The sequence below is a fragment of the Felis catus genome, chromosome B2 (assembly GCF_018350175.1).
Source record: "Felis catus isolate Fca126 chromosome B2, F.catus_Fca126_mat1.0, whole genome shotgun sequence".
NCBI lineage: Eukaryota > Metazoa > Chordata > Mammalia > Carnivora > Felidae > Felis > Felis catus.
Window position 1 is genome coordinate 42,880,976 of NC_058372.1, and position 21,428 is coordinate 42,902,403.

At 38.2% G+C, this 21,428-nt stretch overlaps 1 protein-coding gene across 9 annotated transcripts in view; it reads right to left on the reverse strand.

The window, feature by feature from the left end:
* SUPT3H (SPT3 homolog, SAGA and STAGA complex component) overlaps positions 1–21,428 on the reverse strand; it is a 544,169-nt gene that overhangs the window by 253,074 nt on the left and 269,667 nt on the right. For all 9 annotated transcript variants that reach the window (XM_045058578.1, XM_045058576.1, XM_045058574.1 and 6 more), the window contains one exon: positions 7,639–7,723. In XM_045058578.1, the coding sequence (XP_044914513.1) occupies positions 7,639–7,723 (85 nt within the window). The remainder of the gene's footprint in view (positions 1–7,638; positions 7,724–21,428) is intronic.

Consider the following 21,428-nt stretch of genomic DNA (forward strand, 5'->3'; position numbering starts at 1 on the left):
AGTGGGATTTATCCCCGGGGGATCCAATGTTGGTTCAATATACCCAGGTTAATAAGTGTGATATACTACTTAAATAGAATGAAGGATAAAAAAGCATATGATCCTCATAATAGATGCAGGAAATGCATTTCACAAAATGCAACACCCTTTGTGACAATAATTCTCAAAAGATTATGTAAAGAACGAATATAACTCAATATAATAAACGCCACATATGACAAGCCAATAGCTAACATCATATTCAACAGTGAAAGATTAAACGTTTTTCTTTTAAGATCAGGAACAAGACAAGGATGCCCATTCCTAGCACTTTTTTTCAACGCAATATTGGAAGCCTACCCAGAAAAATTAGGCAAGATAAAGAAATTAAAAGTATCCAAAATGGAAAAGAAGATATATAATTGTCTGTTTGCAGATGACATGATATTATATATAGAAAATATAAAGAAGCCACACACAAAAAACCATTAAAACCAAAGCAGTCAGGAAAGTTGCAGAATACAAAGTTAACATACAAAAATCAGTTACGCTTCTGTACACGAGCAATGAGCTATCTGAAAGAGAAATAAAGAAAAGAACTAAATTTACAATAGCATCAAAAAGAATAAAATACTTAAACTTAACCAATGAGGTAAAATGTCACTACACTGAAAACCGTACGATATTGATAAAAACAGCTAAAGACAACACAAAAAATGTAAAGATATCTTGTGCTCATGGATGGAAAAATTAACATTGTTAAAATGTTCATATTACTCAAAGCCATTTGTAGACTCAATGTAATCCCTATCAAATTCCAATGGTATTTTAAACAGAAATACAAAAACTGATGCTAAAATTTATACAGAACCACAAAAGACACTGAATAACTAAAGCAATCTTGAGAAAAGGAGAAGAAAGCACCACAGGCTGATTTTGAACTATACTGCAAAGCTACAGTAAATCCATACGGTATTGGCATAAAAACAGACACATAGATGAATGAAATAGAATTAAGATGCCAGAAATATCCCTATGTATACACAGTGGACTAAAATTAAGGGAGACGAGAATACTAAGTGGAGAAAACACAGTAACAATGGTAGTGAAGGGGTGCCTGGGTGGCTCAGTTGGTTAAGTGTCTGACTCTTTATATCAGCTCAGGTCATGATCTCAGGGTTCGTGAGTTCGAGCCCCACGTCAGGCTCCATGCTGGCAGTGTGGAGCCTGCTTGGGATTCTCTCTCTCTCTGCCTTTCCCCTGCTCTCTCTCTCAAAATAAATAAGCTTAAAAAAATTAATTAGAAAAATAAATAAATGGTATTAGAAAACTGGACATTACATGCAAATGAATGACACTGGACCTGTATCTTACACCACTTACAAAAATTAACTCTTAATGGAATAAAAAATTAAATGTAAGACCTGAAACCATACAACTCTTAGAAGACAACTGATGTAAAAATCTCCTTGACACTGATCTGGGCAATGATGTTTTGGATATGACACCAGCACAAGTAAGAAGTAAATAACCGAGAGTACATCAAATTAAAAAGCTGTTGCATAGCAAAAGTAACAATCAACAAAATGAAAAGGCAACCTATGGGATGGGAGAAAACATTTGCTAACCCTATATCTGATAGTGGTGAATACCCAAAATATGCAGGGTTATCATACAACTCCAGAGGAAGGGGGTAAGGAGGCTTCAATTCTGGAGGCCTTCAGTTCTAGCACCTAATAAGCTCATAACTTGGACAAGTCGTTTCTCTCTATTTGGCCGTTCAACTTGGAAAAAAAAAAACCCTCTCTGTTGTTTTCACTGAGATTTAAAGGTTATCAAATAAAACATGAACACGAAAGTATGGGTCAACTTAAAAATTCGGAAAGGACCTGAGTAGACATTTTTTCCAAAGAAGATACACAAATGGCCAACAGGTATACGAAAAGCTGCTCAAGATTGCTTATCATCAGAGAAATACAAATCAAAACCACCACGAGGTATGACCTCATCCCTGTGAGAATGACTGTTATCAACAAGACACTACAAGTGCTGGCGAAGATGTGGAGAAAAGCAATCCTTCGTGCACTGTTGGCAGGAAAGTAAATTGATACAGCCACTATGGAAAACGGTGTGGAAGTTCCTCTAGAAAACTGAAGAACAACTGCCACCAGAGCCATCAATCCTACTTCTGGGTGTATATCCAAAAGAAAGAAAATCTTTGAAAAGACATCTGCACCACAGTGCAACTGCAGCATTATTTACAATAGCCAAAGCACAGTAATCATCCAAATGTGGATCATGACTAAATGGATAAAGAAAGCGTGGTTTTGTACGTGTGTGTATGTGTGTGCATGCAACTGGACTATTATTCGGCCACACAAAAAAAAAACCCTCCACGATTCCTGCCATCTGCAACAACATAAAACAAACCTTGAGAGCATTCAGCTTGTGACATAAGTCAGAGAATGACATATACTGAATAATCTCATTATATGCAAAATCTAAAAAAATAATAATAATAATAGAAAAATACAAAAATCCCCTAAACTCATAGAGAGTAGTCTGGGGGCTTCCAGGGACTGAGGGGTGGAAGCAATGGGAGAATGTGGTCAAAGGGTATGAACTCCCAGTTACATGATATATCAGTTCTGAGGGCCTACTGGACAGCACGGTGAATATAGTTAACGATATTATATTGTATACCAGAAAGTTGCCAAGAGTGTAGATACTAAATGTTCTCATTATTCATGCAAAAATGTCAAATATGTGAGTTAGTGGATGTGTTAACTAACCTTAATGTGGTAATCATTTCACAATATAAACATAGCAAATCATCTTATTGTCCACCTTAAACCTATACAATGCTACATGTCAATTATATCTCAATAAACACAGAATGAAAGAATTAAAGAAAAAACTAGTCTTAGGAGTTAAATGTACAGAGAATTACAAAACAGGGCATAAAACACATACACACATTGGCAGACACGTAATTTATAATGGCTACAAATATACAATGGTAAAAAAACACAACTTTTAAAAACCATTTCTCTATTATTCTTTTCATCTGAAGAACTCATTCTAATGCACGCCTCAATATGGCAAAGGGGAAAAAAAGCAAGATCTTTATCTAGCAAGGTATCTCATTCAACTTTACATTTTGTGAGATTAGGACAGGGCCAATCTCACAAATACAGATCAAAATTATTAATTAAATAATATGTGGATAAGGAAAAGTAAGCATATACTCTAATAAGAAGTTCCTTCTAAGTAAAAACATAAGTAAACTCTTGTTTATACTACTATAATGACCATCATCAAATAACTTCTATATGTAACTTGGAGCTTCTAGATTTAAAATGTAAGAACAATATAAAAATGTGTCCATAGTTCAAAAGGGGCATCGTAGCCCAATAAGATGCATTTTCAAATAGTATAATAGAAAATACTATGACTGAAATGAAGTATCTATCAAATGGACTAAACAGTAGATTAAAGGGTACAGAAGGACCAGTGAACTTAAAGACAAATCAATAGAAACTACAAAGTCAAACAGTAACAACTAAGCAGAGGGGGGAAACTGTGTGAAGAAAAATTTAGAGGCTCTCAGAGATTTGTGAAATAATAACAAATGGTCCAGGACACATGTGATTGAAACTGAAGAATGAAAAACACACACACAAAATAATGGCGAAAAACTTTTGCAAATTAGTGGAAAACATTAGTTACCGGGTCCAACAACATAAAGCAAACTTACAAGCAAGATAATCACGAAGAAAGTCAGTCCTTCAGACATCAAACTTCTAAAATCCAGTAATAAAGAATTCTGAAACCAGCCAGAGAATGACAACATGTCAAACACAGGGGAACACATGAATATCAGAAACTAATGTATGCTGTTAGAGAAACACTGGAGGGGCACAACTGCTAAAAGATTAGCAACTAGAGTTCCACATACAAAAAAGATACGCTTCAAAAAAAAATGTGAAAAAAGGTATGTTCAGATGAAGAAACTGAAGAGAATTCATCACCAGCATGCCTTTACTATAAAAGATGTTAGAGTTTTCAGGCTGTAGGAAATGGTTAAAATGGCAACTCAGACCTGTAAGAACAAATGAGGAGCATGGTAAATGGTAAATATGTGGGTAATTGTAAAAGATTGCACCTTATTTGCTTTAAAAGACAGGACTCTTGGGGCGCTTGGGTGGCTCAGTCGGTTGAGCGACCGACTTCAGCTCAGGTCATGATCTCACGGTTTGTGAGTTTGAGCCCTGCGTTGAGCTCTGTGCTGACAGCTCAGAGCCTGGAGCCTGTTTCAGATTCTGTGTCTCCCTCTCTCTCTGCTCCTCCCCACACATGCTCTGTCTCTCTCTCTCTGTGAAAAATAAACATTAAAAAAAAAAAGAGACAGGACTCTATTTTTCAAAAATTTTTTAAAAATGTTTATTTATTTTGGAGAGACAGACAAAGAGAGAGAGAGAGAGAGAGAGAGAGAGAGAGAGAGAGAGAGAGAGAGAGAGAGAGAATGTGAGCGGAGAAGGGGTAGACAGAAAGATGGAGACACAGAACCTGAAGCTGGCTCCAGGTTCTCAGCTGTCAGCACAGAGCCCGACGCAGGGCTCCAACTCACGCACCCCTAAAAACAGGACTCTTTAAAGCTACAACACTGCGATGTGAAGACAATAGCATGTATAGATTTAATATACTAAATAGTAAATATCTGGTCATTTCTTTAAAGATAGAAGGACACATGGAGACACAGGGAAAAAGAAGACCATGTGAATATGGAGTCAGATTAAAATAGTTGCCAACCGAAAATTCTATACCCAGTACTTTAAAACTTGTGCCATTTCCTTCTAGTCTCTGTGTTTTCTAATTAAAATTTTGCATTCAAGTCATTCTTCCTCTATGGTAATAAATCTAGGTGATTTTTTTAAAACTTTTTTTAATGTTTATTTATTTTGAGAGAGAGAGAGAGAGAGAGAGAGAGAGAGAGCGAGAGAGCACACAGAGCCTGACTCAGGACTTGATCCCACAAACCGTGAGATCATGACTTCAGCCGAAATCAAGAGCTGTACGCTTAACTGGCTGAGCCACCCAGGTGCTTCTAAATCTGGGTGCTTTTAGGATTTACATTATGTTTTTTTGTATTCAGCAGTTTAACATGCATTTCTTTGGGTTTACTGTATTTGGAGTTGGCTTAGCTCTTTGAATCTGTAGACTTATGTATTTCAATTTCAGATGTTTTCAGCTATTATGTAATTATAGAGAAAGTCCATTTGCAGTAGCAACAAAAATCAAATACGTAGGAATAAATATAGTAAGAAATATGTGTAGCCTATAGAAGAAAAATGTTAAAACAGTCCTGAAAGACACAAAAGTGGTTTTGAAAAAAATGCAGACAGTCCCTGTTCTCAGATTGAGTGAACATACTTAAAATGCAGCCCTCTCTAAATTGATTAATAAATTCGGGCAATCTCAATGAAAATACCAGAAAGCTACTTTATGGAGCTAGAAAATCTAATATTAACATTCATATAAAAAAAATAAACATACAAGAATAATCAGGAACACACAGAAAAATGACAAGGAGAATCTAGTTGTAACAATCTTTAAAATATACCATAAAACCTATATAATTTAAATTTTTAGAAAATGTTTTTATTTTTGAGACAGAGAGAGACAGAGCATGAGCAGGGGAGGGGCAGAGAGAGAGGGAGACACAGAATCTGAAGCAGGCTCCAAGCTCTGAGCTGTCAGCACAGAGCCCAACACGGGGCTCAAACTCCTGGACTGTGAGATCATGACCTGAGCTGAAGTCGGATGCTTAACCGACTGAGCCACCCAGGGGTCCCAAAAACCTGTATAATTTAAAATGTATTATCACACGCATAGAAAAATAAGGCACTGATAATAAATATAAAATCATAAATAGATCCCAAATATGCTTACTTAGTATATGACAAAGGGGGTATTTCAAATCATTAGGGAAGTATGGATGGTATAACTGGGTAGTCCTTGGAAGAAAGATAAAATGAGATCTGTATCTCACATGATTACAAGAATAAACTACAAATGGATTAAGGATCTAAATGTTAAAAATGAAGCCATGCAAGTATCAGAAGGTAACATGGGTGAATTCTTCTCCAAATTCAATATAAAGTAAGTCTTTCTAACTATGTTTCAAAAGCCTAAGATAATAAAAGGCTGATATATTTGGGTCACTTAAAATAAAAATATTTACATGTCTAAAAAATCCCATAGAAATAAAGTCAAAAGATAACACACAGTGGAAGAATATATTTGTATCATATACCACAAAGGATTGATATCTCTAATATATATGGGACATAGGATCAAAAACCTGATGGGAAAAGGGGAAAAGGACACAAAAGTGTTTCTAAAGGCCAATACTCTAACAACTTGAGCAATAGAAATAATGATATTATTGTATAATGATTCTAAGAATAAAACTTAAATATACATTAGTCCATACAAATATACATTAAAAATTGAATAACTAAATGGTGATGAAGGATAGGTATTCCTTTAAGAATAACTGCAATTAAAAAATACAAAAGGAAACAAGCAAATAGAAAACCACTATTAGGTAAATACCACAGTCATGACTGTCTCAGACAAGATCCACGGATGAATGTTCAAACAAATAGGCACGAATTTTTAGAGAAGGAAAATATTTGTAGAGTCACAAAATACCTCCCCCAAGATAACTATTTACAACAAAAAGAAATAACTTGTAACTTCGTTATAGCGGGGAAATTCAGTATATATACCCTCAGCCAATTTATCAAGTTTAAGATCACAAATAAGACATCAACAACATGAACCCCAACGATACGACGCATTGAAAAGGACTCATCACCTCCGTGGTATTCTTGGCAAAAATGCATAGCCACATTCTAATCATACGAAAACATCAGACGGGTTGAAAAAAGGAGAGGATTCTACAAAACAACTGTCCAGTAAGTTTAAAAAGATGTCAAGGCCATGAGACAAGGAAAGACGAAGGAGCTATCCTAGAAAGGGGACGACTACAAAGACAGGATAGCAAAGTACAATGTGTTATCCCGGACTGGCTCCTGGAACAGGGAAGGAGCATTACCAAGAGAACTGATGAAAATGAAATAAGGTCAGTAATTTCATTAAAGGTATTACAGCAACGTTATTTCCTGTTTTTGATAATAGTACTGTGGTTACATAAGATGTTAACGAAAGAAAGATGAAAGGTCTCTCAGAATTCTACGCACTATTTGTGCAGTTCTTCTGTAAGTCTGAAGTGCAATATGGAGAAGTTTTGAAAAAACAATTCAGTGTTACCAGGGGTCAGGGAGTAGGTGAAATGACTGACTATAGCCAGGGGCACAAGAGAACATTTTTGGATGATAAAAAAAAAAAAGTTCTATATCGTGCTGTGTTTGGAGTCACACGACAGTATTCAGTTGTCAAAACTGAATTATGCACGTGGATTGGTGAAATTTGGTTTTATGTAAATTACACCTGACTCCAGCAGACAAGGAAAGAATTCCAAATGGAAGTATCACCTTTAAAAAAAAAAAAAAAAAGGTTGGCTTGCAATCCCAACAGAAGCAGCTAGGAGCAGAATGGAGAAATACCAAATAAGATTATATACGCTCTTACCAGATTAATTAACTGTGTGTGTACCACATCTTCTACCAAAACTGCTGTTTCATGAAGAGGCCTCCTAGCATCACCTAAAGAAAACCTGCAAAAAAAAAAAAAAAAAAAAGAAAGAAAGAGATTAAGCAAACCAATACTAAGTAAGGACTGTAAAACTAAGAAAATACAAAAGTGAAAGATATTTATTATAATAATGTTAATAAAGTACAAATTGTTCTATCAAACAACAGAGTGGATGTGCAATGTTCTATTGACAAAGAACTGCATTTCTCCCATACAAGCTACAACTTGTAAAATGCAGTGTTATCTATGATTTCTTGATTTGTGTAGGATATTGGAAGATATTAACCACTACTTCATAATACTGGCAACCAGAAAATCATGTTACTATATCCAAAGTACTAATACAGTAACATAGTAACAGCTATTTAGAAAAATTATAAAAGCAGGTAATGGAATTAGGCAAGTAATGTAATTAAAATGAAAGTTGCTTAGAAAAAATGTATATAAATGCCATAATATATTATTTCTAATTATACATAAGCAGATTATCAAGAATGGGTTACTGATCTTAAAAGTCCTTTTCTCAACTTTCATATGACGGGCCAGATATGCAGAGAATCCCTTCCCGGTGAAGAACATTTGAAAAGGCACAATACTGTGTTAATGACTTTAACCAGCAGTGTAGGAGATAAAACAGAATGCTGGCAAGATGATAAAATACAGTTCCACTGGGAGAGCCCTGGAGCCAAAGTTTATTCTGAAGGCAACTAATGTCATAATGGCCCATAATCTGGATTTCATTTAATACAGTATTCAAAAAATAGGAAAGAATGCTGGGACCCCAAGCAAGGCAGGAGGTCAGTTTGAGGGACCTAATATGAAGTTGGTGATACTCGTATGTGTGAACTAAGCAAATACCTACTCCACAGAAGGCATTTTGCCTATCTCACCTGAGGCTATGAGTAAAAGAACAAAAAATGGAATGCTGGCATGAGGAGAGAGAAATGGAATAGAATAGAGAGCCCAGAAGTAAAACCGTACATTTTATACAACTGATTTTCAGTAAGGGTGCCAGGAACACCCAATCTGGAAAGGACAGTCTTTTCAACAACTGACGCAGGGAAACAAGATCTCTACACGGAAACAATGACGTTGGATTCTTACCTTGTACCATATATAAAAATAAACTTGAAATAGGTCAAAGACCTAAATTAAAAAGCTAGAACTACAAAACTCTTAAACCAGGGGGCAATCTTCATGACCTTGGATTTGGCAAGGGTTTCATAACTATGACACCAAAATAACAGGCAACAAAAGAAAAAATAAATATATTGGAATTCATCACAATTACAAACCATCAAAGGACAAGACAGGGAAAAGACCACCCAGAGCATGGGAAAAAATATTTGAAAATCATAGATCAAATAACCAGAATATATTTTAAAAACTCCTATAACACAACAATAGAGAAAAAAAAGAATCCCAGTTTTAAAATGGGCGAGAGGGGTGCCTGGGTGGCGCAGTCGGTTAAGCGTCCGACTTCAGCCAGGTCACGATCTCGCGGTCCGTGAGTTCAAGCCCCGCGTCAGGCTCTGGGCTAATGGCTCGGAGCCTGGAGCCTGTTTCCGATTCTGTGTCTCCCTCTCTCTCTGCCCCTCCCCCGTTCATGCTCTGTCTCTCTCTGTCCCAAAAACAAATTAAAAAAAAAAAAACGTTGAAAAAAATAAAATGGGCAAGAGACTTGAATCAATATGTCTCTAACGTAAACATATGTACAGCCAATAACCAGTGAAAAGATCCTCAGTATCATTAGTCATTAGAGAAATGCAAATGAAAATCACACTGAGAAGCTACCTGACACCCAGAAGGGCATTGCTACCATCAACAAAACAGAAAGTGTTGGCTAGGTTATAGAGAAACTGAAAACGTTGTACACTGCTGGAGGGAAGGCAAAATAGTACAGCCACTGTGGAAAAGAGTTGCGTGGTTTCAGAAAACATTAAGCACAGGATTAGCATATGACCTAGCAATTCCACTCCTGGGTATATACCTCAAAAAGCAGAAAACAGGGATTGAAACAAGTATGTGTACACCAGCAATCGCAGCTGCAGTATTCACAATCATCAACAGGTAGAAACAACTGAAGTGTCCATCAAGAAATGAATAAACAAAATGTTGTAATTACACACGACGAAATATCATTCAACAATAAAAGGGAAAGAAGCTCTGATACATGCTCTTACACGAATAAAGTTTAAAAACACTGTGCTAATTAAATAAGCCAGACAAAAAAGGACAACTATTGTATGTTGCCACCTGTACGGGTCATCTGGAAGAAGAAAATTCATAGAAACAGAAAGCAGAATAGAAGACACAGGGAGAGTATTTGCTCCAGACACACTGGAGAGTAATTGCTTAATGTGGGGAGAGTTTCTGTCTGGGATGATAAAAACTTGTGTACAATAAACAGTGATGATGGTAGCACAACACTCTGAATGTATTTAAAACTTAAAAATAGTTAAAGTGGCAAATTTTATGTTTTATATTTTATCACAGTGATTAATATGGATGAAAAATAATAAAGAGTGGAGAGATGCAACCATAAATGTAATTAGCGATTCGAACAGATCTGAGGAAATTACCCATAATACATCATGGATAATAACAGAATATCATGATCAGTATTACGCCAAATATGTCGATACTGAGGTGAAATGGATAAATTCCACTCCCCCCCCCAAAAAAAATACAAATGGCCAAAGTGACTCAAGAAGAAATAAAAAACCTGAATAGTTTTATAAATGTGAAAGAAATTGAATCGGCAGTAAAAAAATCCAAACCTAAGCAAAACCAAAACAAACAAAAACATAACAGCCTTACCATTGTACCAAACACGCAAAGAATCAATTATTCTAATTTGATACAACTTTTCAAGAGAACAGAGTAAGACAAATACTCCCTAACTCATTTATTGAGGCTAATATACCCTGGGTATCAAAACTAGAAAAAAAAAATGAAAGAAAATAAAATTACACATAAATTTTACTCATGTACATAAACAGAAAATAAATAAATGAAAGGCATGAATAACACAAAAGGTGGAATGAAAGGGAATTCACTTTCTCTACTACTCTGCACCTACGACCTCATGAGAGCTCCACATGATCGGTTAGCAGGAAAAAAGAAGACCCGGGTCCTGGTTTACAAGTCCCGCGTGATATACAGGCATCTCCCAGAAGTGAACTGTAGTTCCATAGCACTGCAGTCCCATGGTGAAACTTCCCTGAAAGACAGTGGTGAAGGGAAATCCTCCCAATCGGAAAACCATTCAACAGTGCGCCTAGTTGTTCCTTTGATTTGAAAGGACAAATTATACAGTGATTCATGGGCTATGGCCAATGCTTGGCTAAATAAATGGGAAAGGACATGGAAGGAACATGATTAGAAAATTCATGAGAAGGAAATTTGGCAAAGAGGCAAGTAGATAAGATTTCTCTGAACAAGAAAAAAAGTGAAGATATCGGAGTCCCATGAGAAAACTCATGGGCAACCTCAGGAAAGGAGAATTTTAATGATCAATGGATACTATCAGCCTTTTGCCCCAGTCACCCTGTCATCATTCAATGGGCCTATGAACCCAGTGGCCATGGTGAGAGGGGTGGAGGATACGCAGGACCCAGTAACATGGATTTCCACTAACCAGTGCCATCGTTGTTACAACCCCTGCTGAGTGCCTATATGTTGGCAGCAAAATCAACACTGAGTTTCCAAAATGGCACCACTCCCCAAGGTGACCAGTCATTTCCCTTGCAACACGTTGATTATATCAGACCACTTCCATCATGAAAATGAAAGGGTATGGTTCTTACTAGAATAGACATTTCCTCTGAATATGGATTTGCTGTCCCTACACGCAATGCCACTGCCAAAACTACCATCTGTGGACGAACAGAATGCCTGTCTGTTGTCATGGTATTCCATACAGCATTGTTCGTGACCAAAAAACTCACTTCACAGCAAAAGCAGAGGCGCACTGGGCCCATGCTCATACAGTTCACTACTCGTAACATGTTCCCCACCATCATGAAGTAGCTGGTTTGACAGAATGGTGGAATGGCCTTTTGAAGATCCAGTTACAGTGCCAGCTACGTGACAATATCTTGTAGACCTGGGGCCAGGGTCTCCAGAACATTTATATATCCTGTGAATCAACATCCCATATATGGTGCTGTTTTCACCCACAAACTGGACTCACACATCCAGGAATCAAGGGGTGGAATGGTAGTGGCAGCACTCATTATCACCCCTGAAGACCCACTAGCAAAATTTTGCTTCTAGTTCCCATGACCTTATGATTTGCTGGCCTACAAGTCTTCTGGAGAGGGAGGGATGCTTTCACATTTATTCCACTGACACAACAATTATTCCATTGAAATAAGACTTAAGACTGCCATTCAGTCACTTCAGATTGCTCATGCTTCTGAATCAACAAGCAAAGAGGGAGTTACTGTGCTGGCTGGGGTGAGTGATGTTGACTACCAAGTGGAGACTGGACTGGTCTGCCACAGTGGAGGTAAGGACATGTCTGGAGTACAGGAGATCCCTTAAGCCACCTCTTAGTGTTACCATGCCCTGTGATTAAAGTCAATGGAAAACTACAGCAACCCAATCCAGGAAAGACTATTAATGGCCCAGATCCTTTGGGAATGAAGGTTTGGGTCATTCCACCAGAAAAAAAGCCACAACCAGCTGAGGTGGTAGCTGAAGGCTAAGGGAATACAGAAGGGGTAGTGGCAAAAAGGTAGTTACTAATACCAACTATCCACATGACCAGTGACAAAAGCAAGTGTTGCAATCATCATGAATATGTCTTCCTTATTTTGTTATGAATATGTTTGTGTGCGTGTGTGTGTGTGTGCATGTGTGTGTGAGGTAAATATTGTTGTTTCTCTCCCTCTCTTATTCCCTTATCATGTAACATAAAATGTATTGAATTAATAGCATAATATTTATTAATTTCACATCACAGAATTTAAGTTAGGGATATTAAGAAGAAGAGTAAACATCACTTAAGGGCTTAACCTCATCTTCTGGGAAACGGGTAATGCATTTTCAGTTGTACACTGGATAATCGTATGACGTTAGGCAAAATTATGACCTTGTTATTGCCTTTATTTGGAGATTAAGAACAGTTTAAAGAGATGTAAATGGGTGCCGAGTGGACATGGGTGATGGTTAATTTTATGCCTTAACCTTATTGGGCTGTGGGGTGCCCAAGTATTTGATTAAGCATTAACCTGGGGGTGCCTGGGTGGCTCAGTTGGTTAAACATCCAACTCTTGATTTTGGCTCAGGTCATGATTTCATGGTTCATGAGATCAAGCCCTGTGGGAGCTCTGCGCTCTTGGAATTCTCTCTCTCCTTCTCTGCCCCTCCCCTGCGTGCATGCTCTCTCTTTCAAAATATACAAACATTAAAAAACAATAACAACAAAACAATCTGGATAAGTCTGTGAAAGCCTTTCTTTCTTTCTTTCTTTCTTTCTTTCTTTCTTTCTTTCTTTCTTTCTTTCTTTCTTTCTTTCTTTCTTTCTTTCTTTGTAAGTCTATGTATATTGAAAGAGAGTCAGAGAGAATGTGGGAGGGGCAGAGAGAGAGATAAAGAGAAATAAAGAGAATCCCAACCAGGTTCCACATCACCAGCACGGAGCCCAATGTGGGGCTTGAATTCACCAATGATGAAATCATGACCTGAGCTGAAACCAAGAGCCAGACACTTAACCAACTGAGCCACTCAGGCATCCTGTGTGAAAGTATTCTTTTTTTTAAGTTCATTTTTATTTATTTTTTGAGAGAGATATAGAGAGCAAGTGAGGGATGGGCAGAGAGGGAGGGAGACAGAATCCCAAGCAGGCTCCGCACCATTAGCACAGAGACCGATGTGGGCCTCGAACTCATGAACCGTGAGATCATGACTTCAGCAGAAGTGAAAAGATAAACACTTAATCAAATGAGCCACACAGGCAACCCTGAAAGTACTTCTAAATGAGATTAATTGAGTAAGGCAAATTGCCCTCTCCAATATGGGTGGAACAAAAGAACAAAAGGCAGAGTAAGGGAGAAATAGTCCCTCTGCCTATCTTCAAGCTAGGACATCAGTATTCCACACTGCCTTTGAACTCAGACTGGGACTTACACCATCAGCTCTATGGCTTTTCAGGTTTTCATACTGTTTATTCCCCTGTCTCCATTTTTCTTTTTAAATTTCACAACGTACATCCTTGTACCTTGTATTTCATTAACAACTTATTGTAACTGTAGTTATTTTTACTACTTACGTTTTTAGCCTTCACACTAGATGCATAAATGATTTGCTCAACACCATTAAAACATCTGAGTACTATGAATTTAACCAGTGGAGTCTGTTCGTTCATTTATTTTCCAGTTACTACTTAGCATCCTTTCATTTCAGTTTCAAGGAGTCCCTTAACATTTCTTATAAGGCTAGTCTCGTGGTTATGAACTCCTTCAGCTTTTGCTAGTCTATGAAAATCTGTATTTCTCCTCCAATTCATAAGGACAACTTTGTCAGGTAGACTATTCTTGGCTGCCAATTGTTTGCTTCCAGCGCTTTGAATATATCATGCCACTCTCTTCTGGACTACAAAGTTTCTGCTGAAAAATCTGCTGGCAGTCTTGTGGGGGAGGAGTCCTTCATATGTAACAAGCTGGTTTTCTCTTGTTGCTTTTAAGATTTTCTCCTTGTCTTCAACCTTTGACACTTTAATTATATGTGTCTCAGTGTGGGTCTCTTTGGATTCATCTGATTTGGAACTCTGTGAGAATCCTGAATCTGGAAGCCTGTTTCTTTCCCCTGGTTATGAAAATTTTCAGTCATTACTTCAAATAAGCTGTCTATCCCCTTTCTCTCTCTCTCCTCCTTCTGAGACCCTATAATGCAAATATTGGTCCACTTGATGGTGTCTTTTAAGTCCCTTAAACTGTCTTTACTCTTTTTAATTCTTTTTTTTTTGCAACTCTCATTGGATGCATTCCACTGTTCTGTCTTCAATTCACTGATCCTTTCTTTGGTTTCATCTAGTCTGCTGTTAAACCCCTCTTCTGAAATTTTCAGTTCAGTTATTGTATTTTTCAACTCTGTGATTTCTGTTTGGTATTTTTTTACATTTTCTCTTTGTCAAAATTTTCACTGTATTCATGCATTGTTCTCCTGATTTCAGTGAGCATCTTTATGACCATTATTTTGAACTCTTTATCAGGTAAATCACCTCACTTTCTTGAGTTTTATCTTATATTTTTGTTTGGAACATATCTGTTCCTCATTTCCTTCACTCTCTGTGTTGATTTATGTGCATTAGATAAAAACAGCCACTTCTTCCAGTCTTTTTTTATGAGAAAAAAATTTTATGGCACAAGAACAGACACTCAGATCAATGGAACAGAATAGAGAACCCAGAAATGGACCCACAAACGTATGGCGAACTAATCTTCAACAAAGCAGGAAAGAATATCCAATGGAATAAAGACAGTCTCTTCAGCAAGTGGTGCTGGGAAAACTGGACAGCGATATGCAGAAGAATGAACCTGAACCACTTTCTTACACCATACACAAAAATAAACTCAAAATGGATGAAAGACCTAAATGTATGACAGAAAGCCATCAAAATCCTCGAGAAGAAAGCAGGCAAAAACCTCTTTGATCTTGGCCGCAGCAACTTCTTACTCAACATGTCTCCAGAGGCAAGGGAAACAAAAGCAAAAACGAACTACTAGGACCTCATCAAAATAAAAAGCTTCTGCACAGCAAAGGAAACAGTCAGCAAAACTAAAAGGCAACCGACAGAATGGGAGAAGATATTTGCAAATGCCATATCAGATAAAGGGTTAGTATCCAAAATCTATAAAGAACTTATGAAATTCAACATCCAAAAAACAAATAATCCTGTGAAGAAATGGGCAAAAGACATGAATAGACACTTCTCCAAAGAAGACATCCAGATGGCCAACTGACACATGAAAATATGCTCAACATCATTCATCATCAGGGATATACAAATCAAAACCACAAAGAGATATCACCTCACACCTGTCAGAATGGCTCACATTAACAACTCAAGCAATGACAGATGTGGCGAGGATGCGGAGAAAGAGGATCTCTTTGGCACTGCTGGTGGGAATGCAAACTGGTGCAGCCACTCTGGAAAACAGTATGGAGGTTCCTCAAAAAATTAAAAATAGAATTACCCTACGACCCAGCAATTGCACTACTAGGTATTTATCCATGGGATACAGGTGTGCTGTTTTGAAGGGACACATGCACTCCAATGTTTACAGCAGCACTATCAACAATAGCCAAAATATGGAAAGAGCCCAAATGTCCATCGATGGATGAATGATAAAGATGTGGTATATACATACAATAGAGTATTACTCAGCAATCAAAAAGAATGAAATCTTGCCATTTGCTACGTGGATGGAACTGGAGGGTATTATGCTAAGTGACAGAGAAAGACAAGTATCATATGACTTCACTCATATGAGGACCTTAGGAGACAAAACACATGAACATAAGGGAAGGGAAACAAAACTAATATAATAACAGGGAGGGGGACAAAGCATAAGAGACTCATAAATATGGAGAACAAACAGAGGGTTACTGGAGGTGGTGTGGGAGGGGGAATGGGCTAAATCAGTAGGGGCATTAAGGAATCTACTCCTAAAATCATTGTCGCACTATACACTAACTAATTTGGATATAAATTTAAAAAATAAAATTAAAAAAAAAGTTTATGTTTATTTTTGAAGAGGGGAAGGAGGGGCAGACAGAGAAGGAGACACAGAATCCAAAGCAGGCTCCAGGCTTTGAGTTGTCAGCACAGAGCCTGATGTGGGGCTCGAACTCACAGACCATGAAATCACGACCAGAGCCAAAATCAGATGCTTAACCGACCGAGCCGCCAGGCGGCCCTCTCCCAGTCTTGACTGAATAGTCTTGTGTAGGAGATGAACATTATCACTTAGCCCTAGTTCTTGGTCATCTCTCTAGACTTAACCTTCTTTGTTCTTAGAGACTCACAGTAACTGAGGGTGTGCCAAGAACTATCAGTGTCCCACAGGAGAAGATCTCAGCACATAGATTTAGGCTGATTGGAAGCAGGACCCCAAGGCAGGATCTTTAAAGTGTGCAAACAAGCTTCCCTTAGGGAATGAGCGGGAGATGAGTATTTTTCTCCATTCCCTCTGTGCTGAGCCCTGGAATGATAGTTGGTTCAAAAGTGTTTCTTTGCTTGCTATAGTCCCAAGGAACCAGTAACTCAAGCTCTGTTGGCCGCCACTGCCAGATCAAGAGATGTGCCCCCTGGACGGGGGCTGCAAAAGCCAGGGTACCAGACGTGTGTAAAAGCTCTTCTTAGGGTGATGCTCTTGTCCTGGAATTGGTCAGAGAGAGAATGCAGAGGCTTCCCCAATCTGTGGAGAGGTTGATAATCAGCCCCTAGATACGTGCCAACTTAGCCTGACCTTTAATTGATAGTTTTTAAGATATGCAATAGGCCTCTTTCAGGAAAGACTGGGAGGTGGGCATTTCTAACTGCTGTCTCTGTGCTGACCCCCGGGAGAAAAGCCAATTAAAAACTTTCTTTTGGGGTGGCCCGCTGGCACCAAAGCCAGTGTGTCCTCTAGATGGCAGTCACAAAAGTTAGATTAGCAGATGTGTGCATGAGGTCCTTTCATGGAGACACTGAACCATAGTAGGGCAGAGGGAATCCTGGAGACCTATGCTAAGTTAGAAGCCTGGCCTTCAGGCTTCAGTTTTTTCCGCCAAGGTTTATTGAGAAGTAATTGACATATATCACTGTGTAAGTGGAAGGTGTCTGATTTACACATATTGTGAAACAATTACTGCAATAGATTCAGTTAACATCCATCATCTCATATATATACAAAAGAGGAAAGAAAAAATTTTTCTTTGTGATGAGAACTTTAGAAACTACTGTTAACAACTTTCTTCCAGAACACACAGCAGCGTCAGCTATGATCATCATGTTGTACGTTACATCCCTAGTACTGATCTATCTTATAACTGGAAGTTTGTACCATGACCACCTTCCTCCAGTTCCCCTGCCCCTCACCCCCTACCTCTGGCAATTATAAATTTTATCCCTTTTTCTATGATTTGGTGGGGTTTTCGGTTTTGTTTCTGCTTTAGATTCCACATATGTATGTGATCATATGATATTTATCTCTCTATCTGACTTATTTCACTTAGCATAATGCATTTGAGGCCCACCCATGTTGTCACAAATGGTAGGATTTTCTAATTTTTTATGGTTCATTAATATTCCAATGTGTGTGGAGACATATACATATATGTGTATACATACATGTGTGTACGTATGTATGTATCTATTTATCTAGATGTTTATTCATTCATCCATCGATGGACAGGTTGTTTCCATGTCTTGGCCATTTTACCTAATGCTGTCATGAACATGGTGAAGGTATTTTTCAAGCTAGTGTTTCTGTTTCCTCAGGATATATATATATATATATATATCCGTAAGTGGAATTACGGAGTCATATGGCATTTCTCTTTTTAATTTCTTGAGGAACCTTCTTAATGTTTTCCATGGTGGCTACAACAATTTGAAACCCCAACACCAAGGCACAAGTGTTCCCATTTTCTCCACATCCATACCAGCACTCGTTGTCTTTTTTCATGATGGCCATTCTAACAGGCATGAGGTGATACCTCATTGAAGTTTTGATTTCCATTTCCTTAATGACAGTAACACTGAAGATGCTCAGTGCCTGCGGTGCCTGTGGACCATCTGTATATCTTCTTTATATATTTATTTAGTTTTTTTTTTAATGTTTATTTACTTATTTTGAGAGACAGCATGAGTGGGGGTGGGGGGAGAGGCACAGAGACAGAGAGGAGATGGAGAATCCCAAGCAGGCTCTGCACCGTTAGAGCAGAGCCCAGTGAGAGGCTCAATCTCACAAACTGTGAGATCATGACCTGAGCCAAAATCAAGAGTTGGACGCTCCACCAACTGAGCCACCCAGGCGCCCCATATATATCTTCTTTAGATAAATGTCTGTTCAGGTCCTTTGCCCATTTAAGGTAATATTTGTTTTTTTGGATGCTGAGTTATAGGAGCGCTTTATATACTTTGCATATTAACCCCTTATCAGATACATGATTTGCAAAAAAAAAAAAATTTTTTTCCATTGCACAAGCTGTCATTTCTTTTGCTGAATGGAAGTTTGTTTGTTTGTCTGTGCTTTAGGTGTGATTTCCAAAAACTCATTACCAGACCCATGTCAAAAAGCTTTTCGACTGTTTTAAGAGTTTCAGGTCTTACATTATGTCCACAAGCCACTTAGAGATAATTTTTGTGAGTGGTGTAAGACAGGGGTCAAGTGTCATTCTTTTAACATGTGTATATCCAGTTTTCCCAGTGCCACTTATTGAAGAGATCGCCTTTTTTCCACTGAGTATTCTTGGCTCCCTTGTCAAATATTAGTTGGCCGTATAAGCTTGGCTGCAGGCTGCAGCTTTTAAGAATGCAAATGGGCACCTTTCAAGGAAAGGCTGGGAGACAGGCATTCCTGTCTGCTGCCTCTGAGCTGAGGCCTGGTGGGGGACAGCCAAGGTAAGTCCCTGGGACACTTGGCAATCCTGCCATGAACTGTTCCTTTCTTTGCTATCGTCTTGTGGACTTAGTGGACAAAACCCCATTGGCTTTCAGAGTTAGGTGTTGTGGGAGCTTGTCCTTCAGGTGAAAGTCCTAAAAGTTGGGGCACTGGGTATTGGGTCCAAATATTCTGCTGCTTAGAGAGAAAGAAGCTAGGAGTTCTGAGTTCCTACCTGATTGTATGCCACGGTGCCAGGATGGAGTTTATGGTGAGTATATCTTACCCTTTCCTATTTCAAATTGAATTCTTTTTTTTTTTTTTGGTCATTTGCTTGATACACAGGAATTGCTTAGCTAGTTTCTGGACTTGTTCAAAGGGAATTTTTCTGTGTATGGTTGTAGACTTGGTGTGTTGATGGAAGGACGTTAGTTTAGGAGGCTCCTATGTCACCACCTTGGACTGGAATCTTGGAATTCTCAGGCTTTCTACTGAAACTAAAATTTACACCACTGGCTTTTCCGTAGCTCATGTCTGTGGACTCAGACTGTAACTTACACCATCAGCTCTCCTGCTCCTGAGCTACTTGGACGTGCACTAGAACTATACCAATGGCACTCCTGGGTCTCTAGCTTGGTGACTGCAGATCTTAGGACTTCTCAGCTTCCATAATTGTGTAGTCAATTCCCTTATAATACATCATTTTGATACAAATACACTTTTGCTGAAAACAGGAAAATATACCCAGCAAGGCAAGAGTGAAACATAAATCTATTAATGATAATAATAATTAACTCCTTAAATTTTAATAGAGAAAAACCACATAAGCATCTCAATAGATACAGGAAAATAACTCAACAACCAATCATGACCAGAATTTTAGTAAACGTGGGTTAAAAGGCATTTTCTTTGATCTGATTGGGAGAATCTACCCAAAAACGTATGGGAAACAATATACTCAGACACATTCACCCTCTTTGAAGTTCAGACCAGTAAAAAGACTCCTCGTATCCCACTTTTATACAGCTTTCCCCTGCGTTTCAAAAGGTCACAATACACCACTCTGCTTTTACAAAAGACCTAATTAGTACCCATTTGTGCTAAGAGAAATCCAAAGAAGATCTTTGAGTTCATGCCAAAAGGCAAAAAAGTAAAAATCGTGTTCAGCATTTGGTTTGCAGCACCTGTCACACAGGCAGTGCCCACCCCAAGCGGCGAGAGTGAGGCCATCAAGCTCTTTCCCGGGGAGCTATACTTGGCCTCTCAGCATGGAGCTGCCTAGCTTGGAACTGTGTCCACGAGCATCTGTGCTTTATCTGGACTTATTCTGTATGTTCATTAGTAAGATGTGTTCTGAGGCATTAGAAAAGCCTAAGTGAGGTTATTTTTGGGGTCTGGGAACACTAAAAAAGTTTTCCATATGAATTAATGGTAATTGCGTCTCACTTTAGGCCACTTTGGCTTAGGAAGGCTTCAGGGGAACACTCTATTTTTGGGTAGTGGGGTGAAACTTGTAACACTTAAGATCATAGCCAGAACATTAAGACAAGAAAAGGTTTAAACCACATATAGATTGCAAAAGAATAAACTAAATCACTCTATTCACACATAATGTGAGTATCGATGCAGAAACCAAAACGAATTGGAAGACAAATTATTTGAATAGATAAAGGAAGTTATTGAGCATGTTTTCCAATAGTAAGATCAAGCCACAAATATCATCACCACCAAGGCAAAATGAACTCTTAAGAACAGACAGCAGATGGTGTTTACCAGAGGTTAGGGGTGAGGGAAATGGGGAGATGTTGCTCAAAGCATATAAACTTCTAGTTACGAGATGAATAAGTTCTAATCAAAGCATAGTGATTACAGTTAATAACATTGTATTTTACACTCAAAAGTTGCCAAGAGAGTAAATCTTAAATGCTCTCACCACAAAAGAGAGGTAATTATGTGATGTAATGGAGGTGTTAGCTAAAGGTAAGGTGGTAATCATTTTGCAATAAATAAGTGTATCAGATCAGCATGTTGTGTCCCTGAAACTTACACATTATATGTCATTACATCTCGATAAAGCTAGGGAAAAAAGCAAAGGTAGGAAACACAATGAAAAAGAAATATAAACTGGTT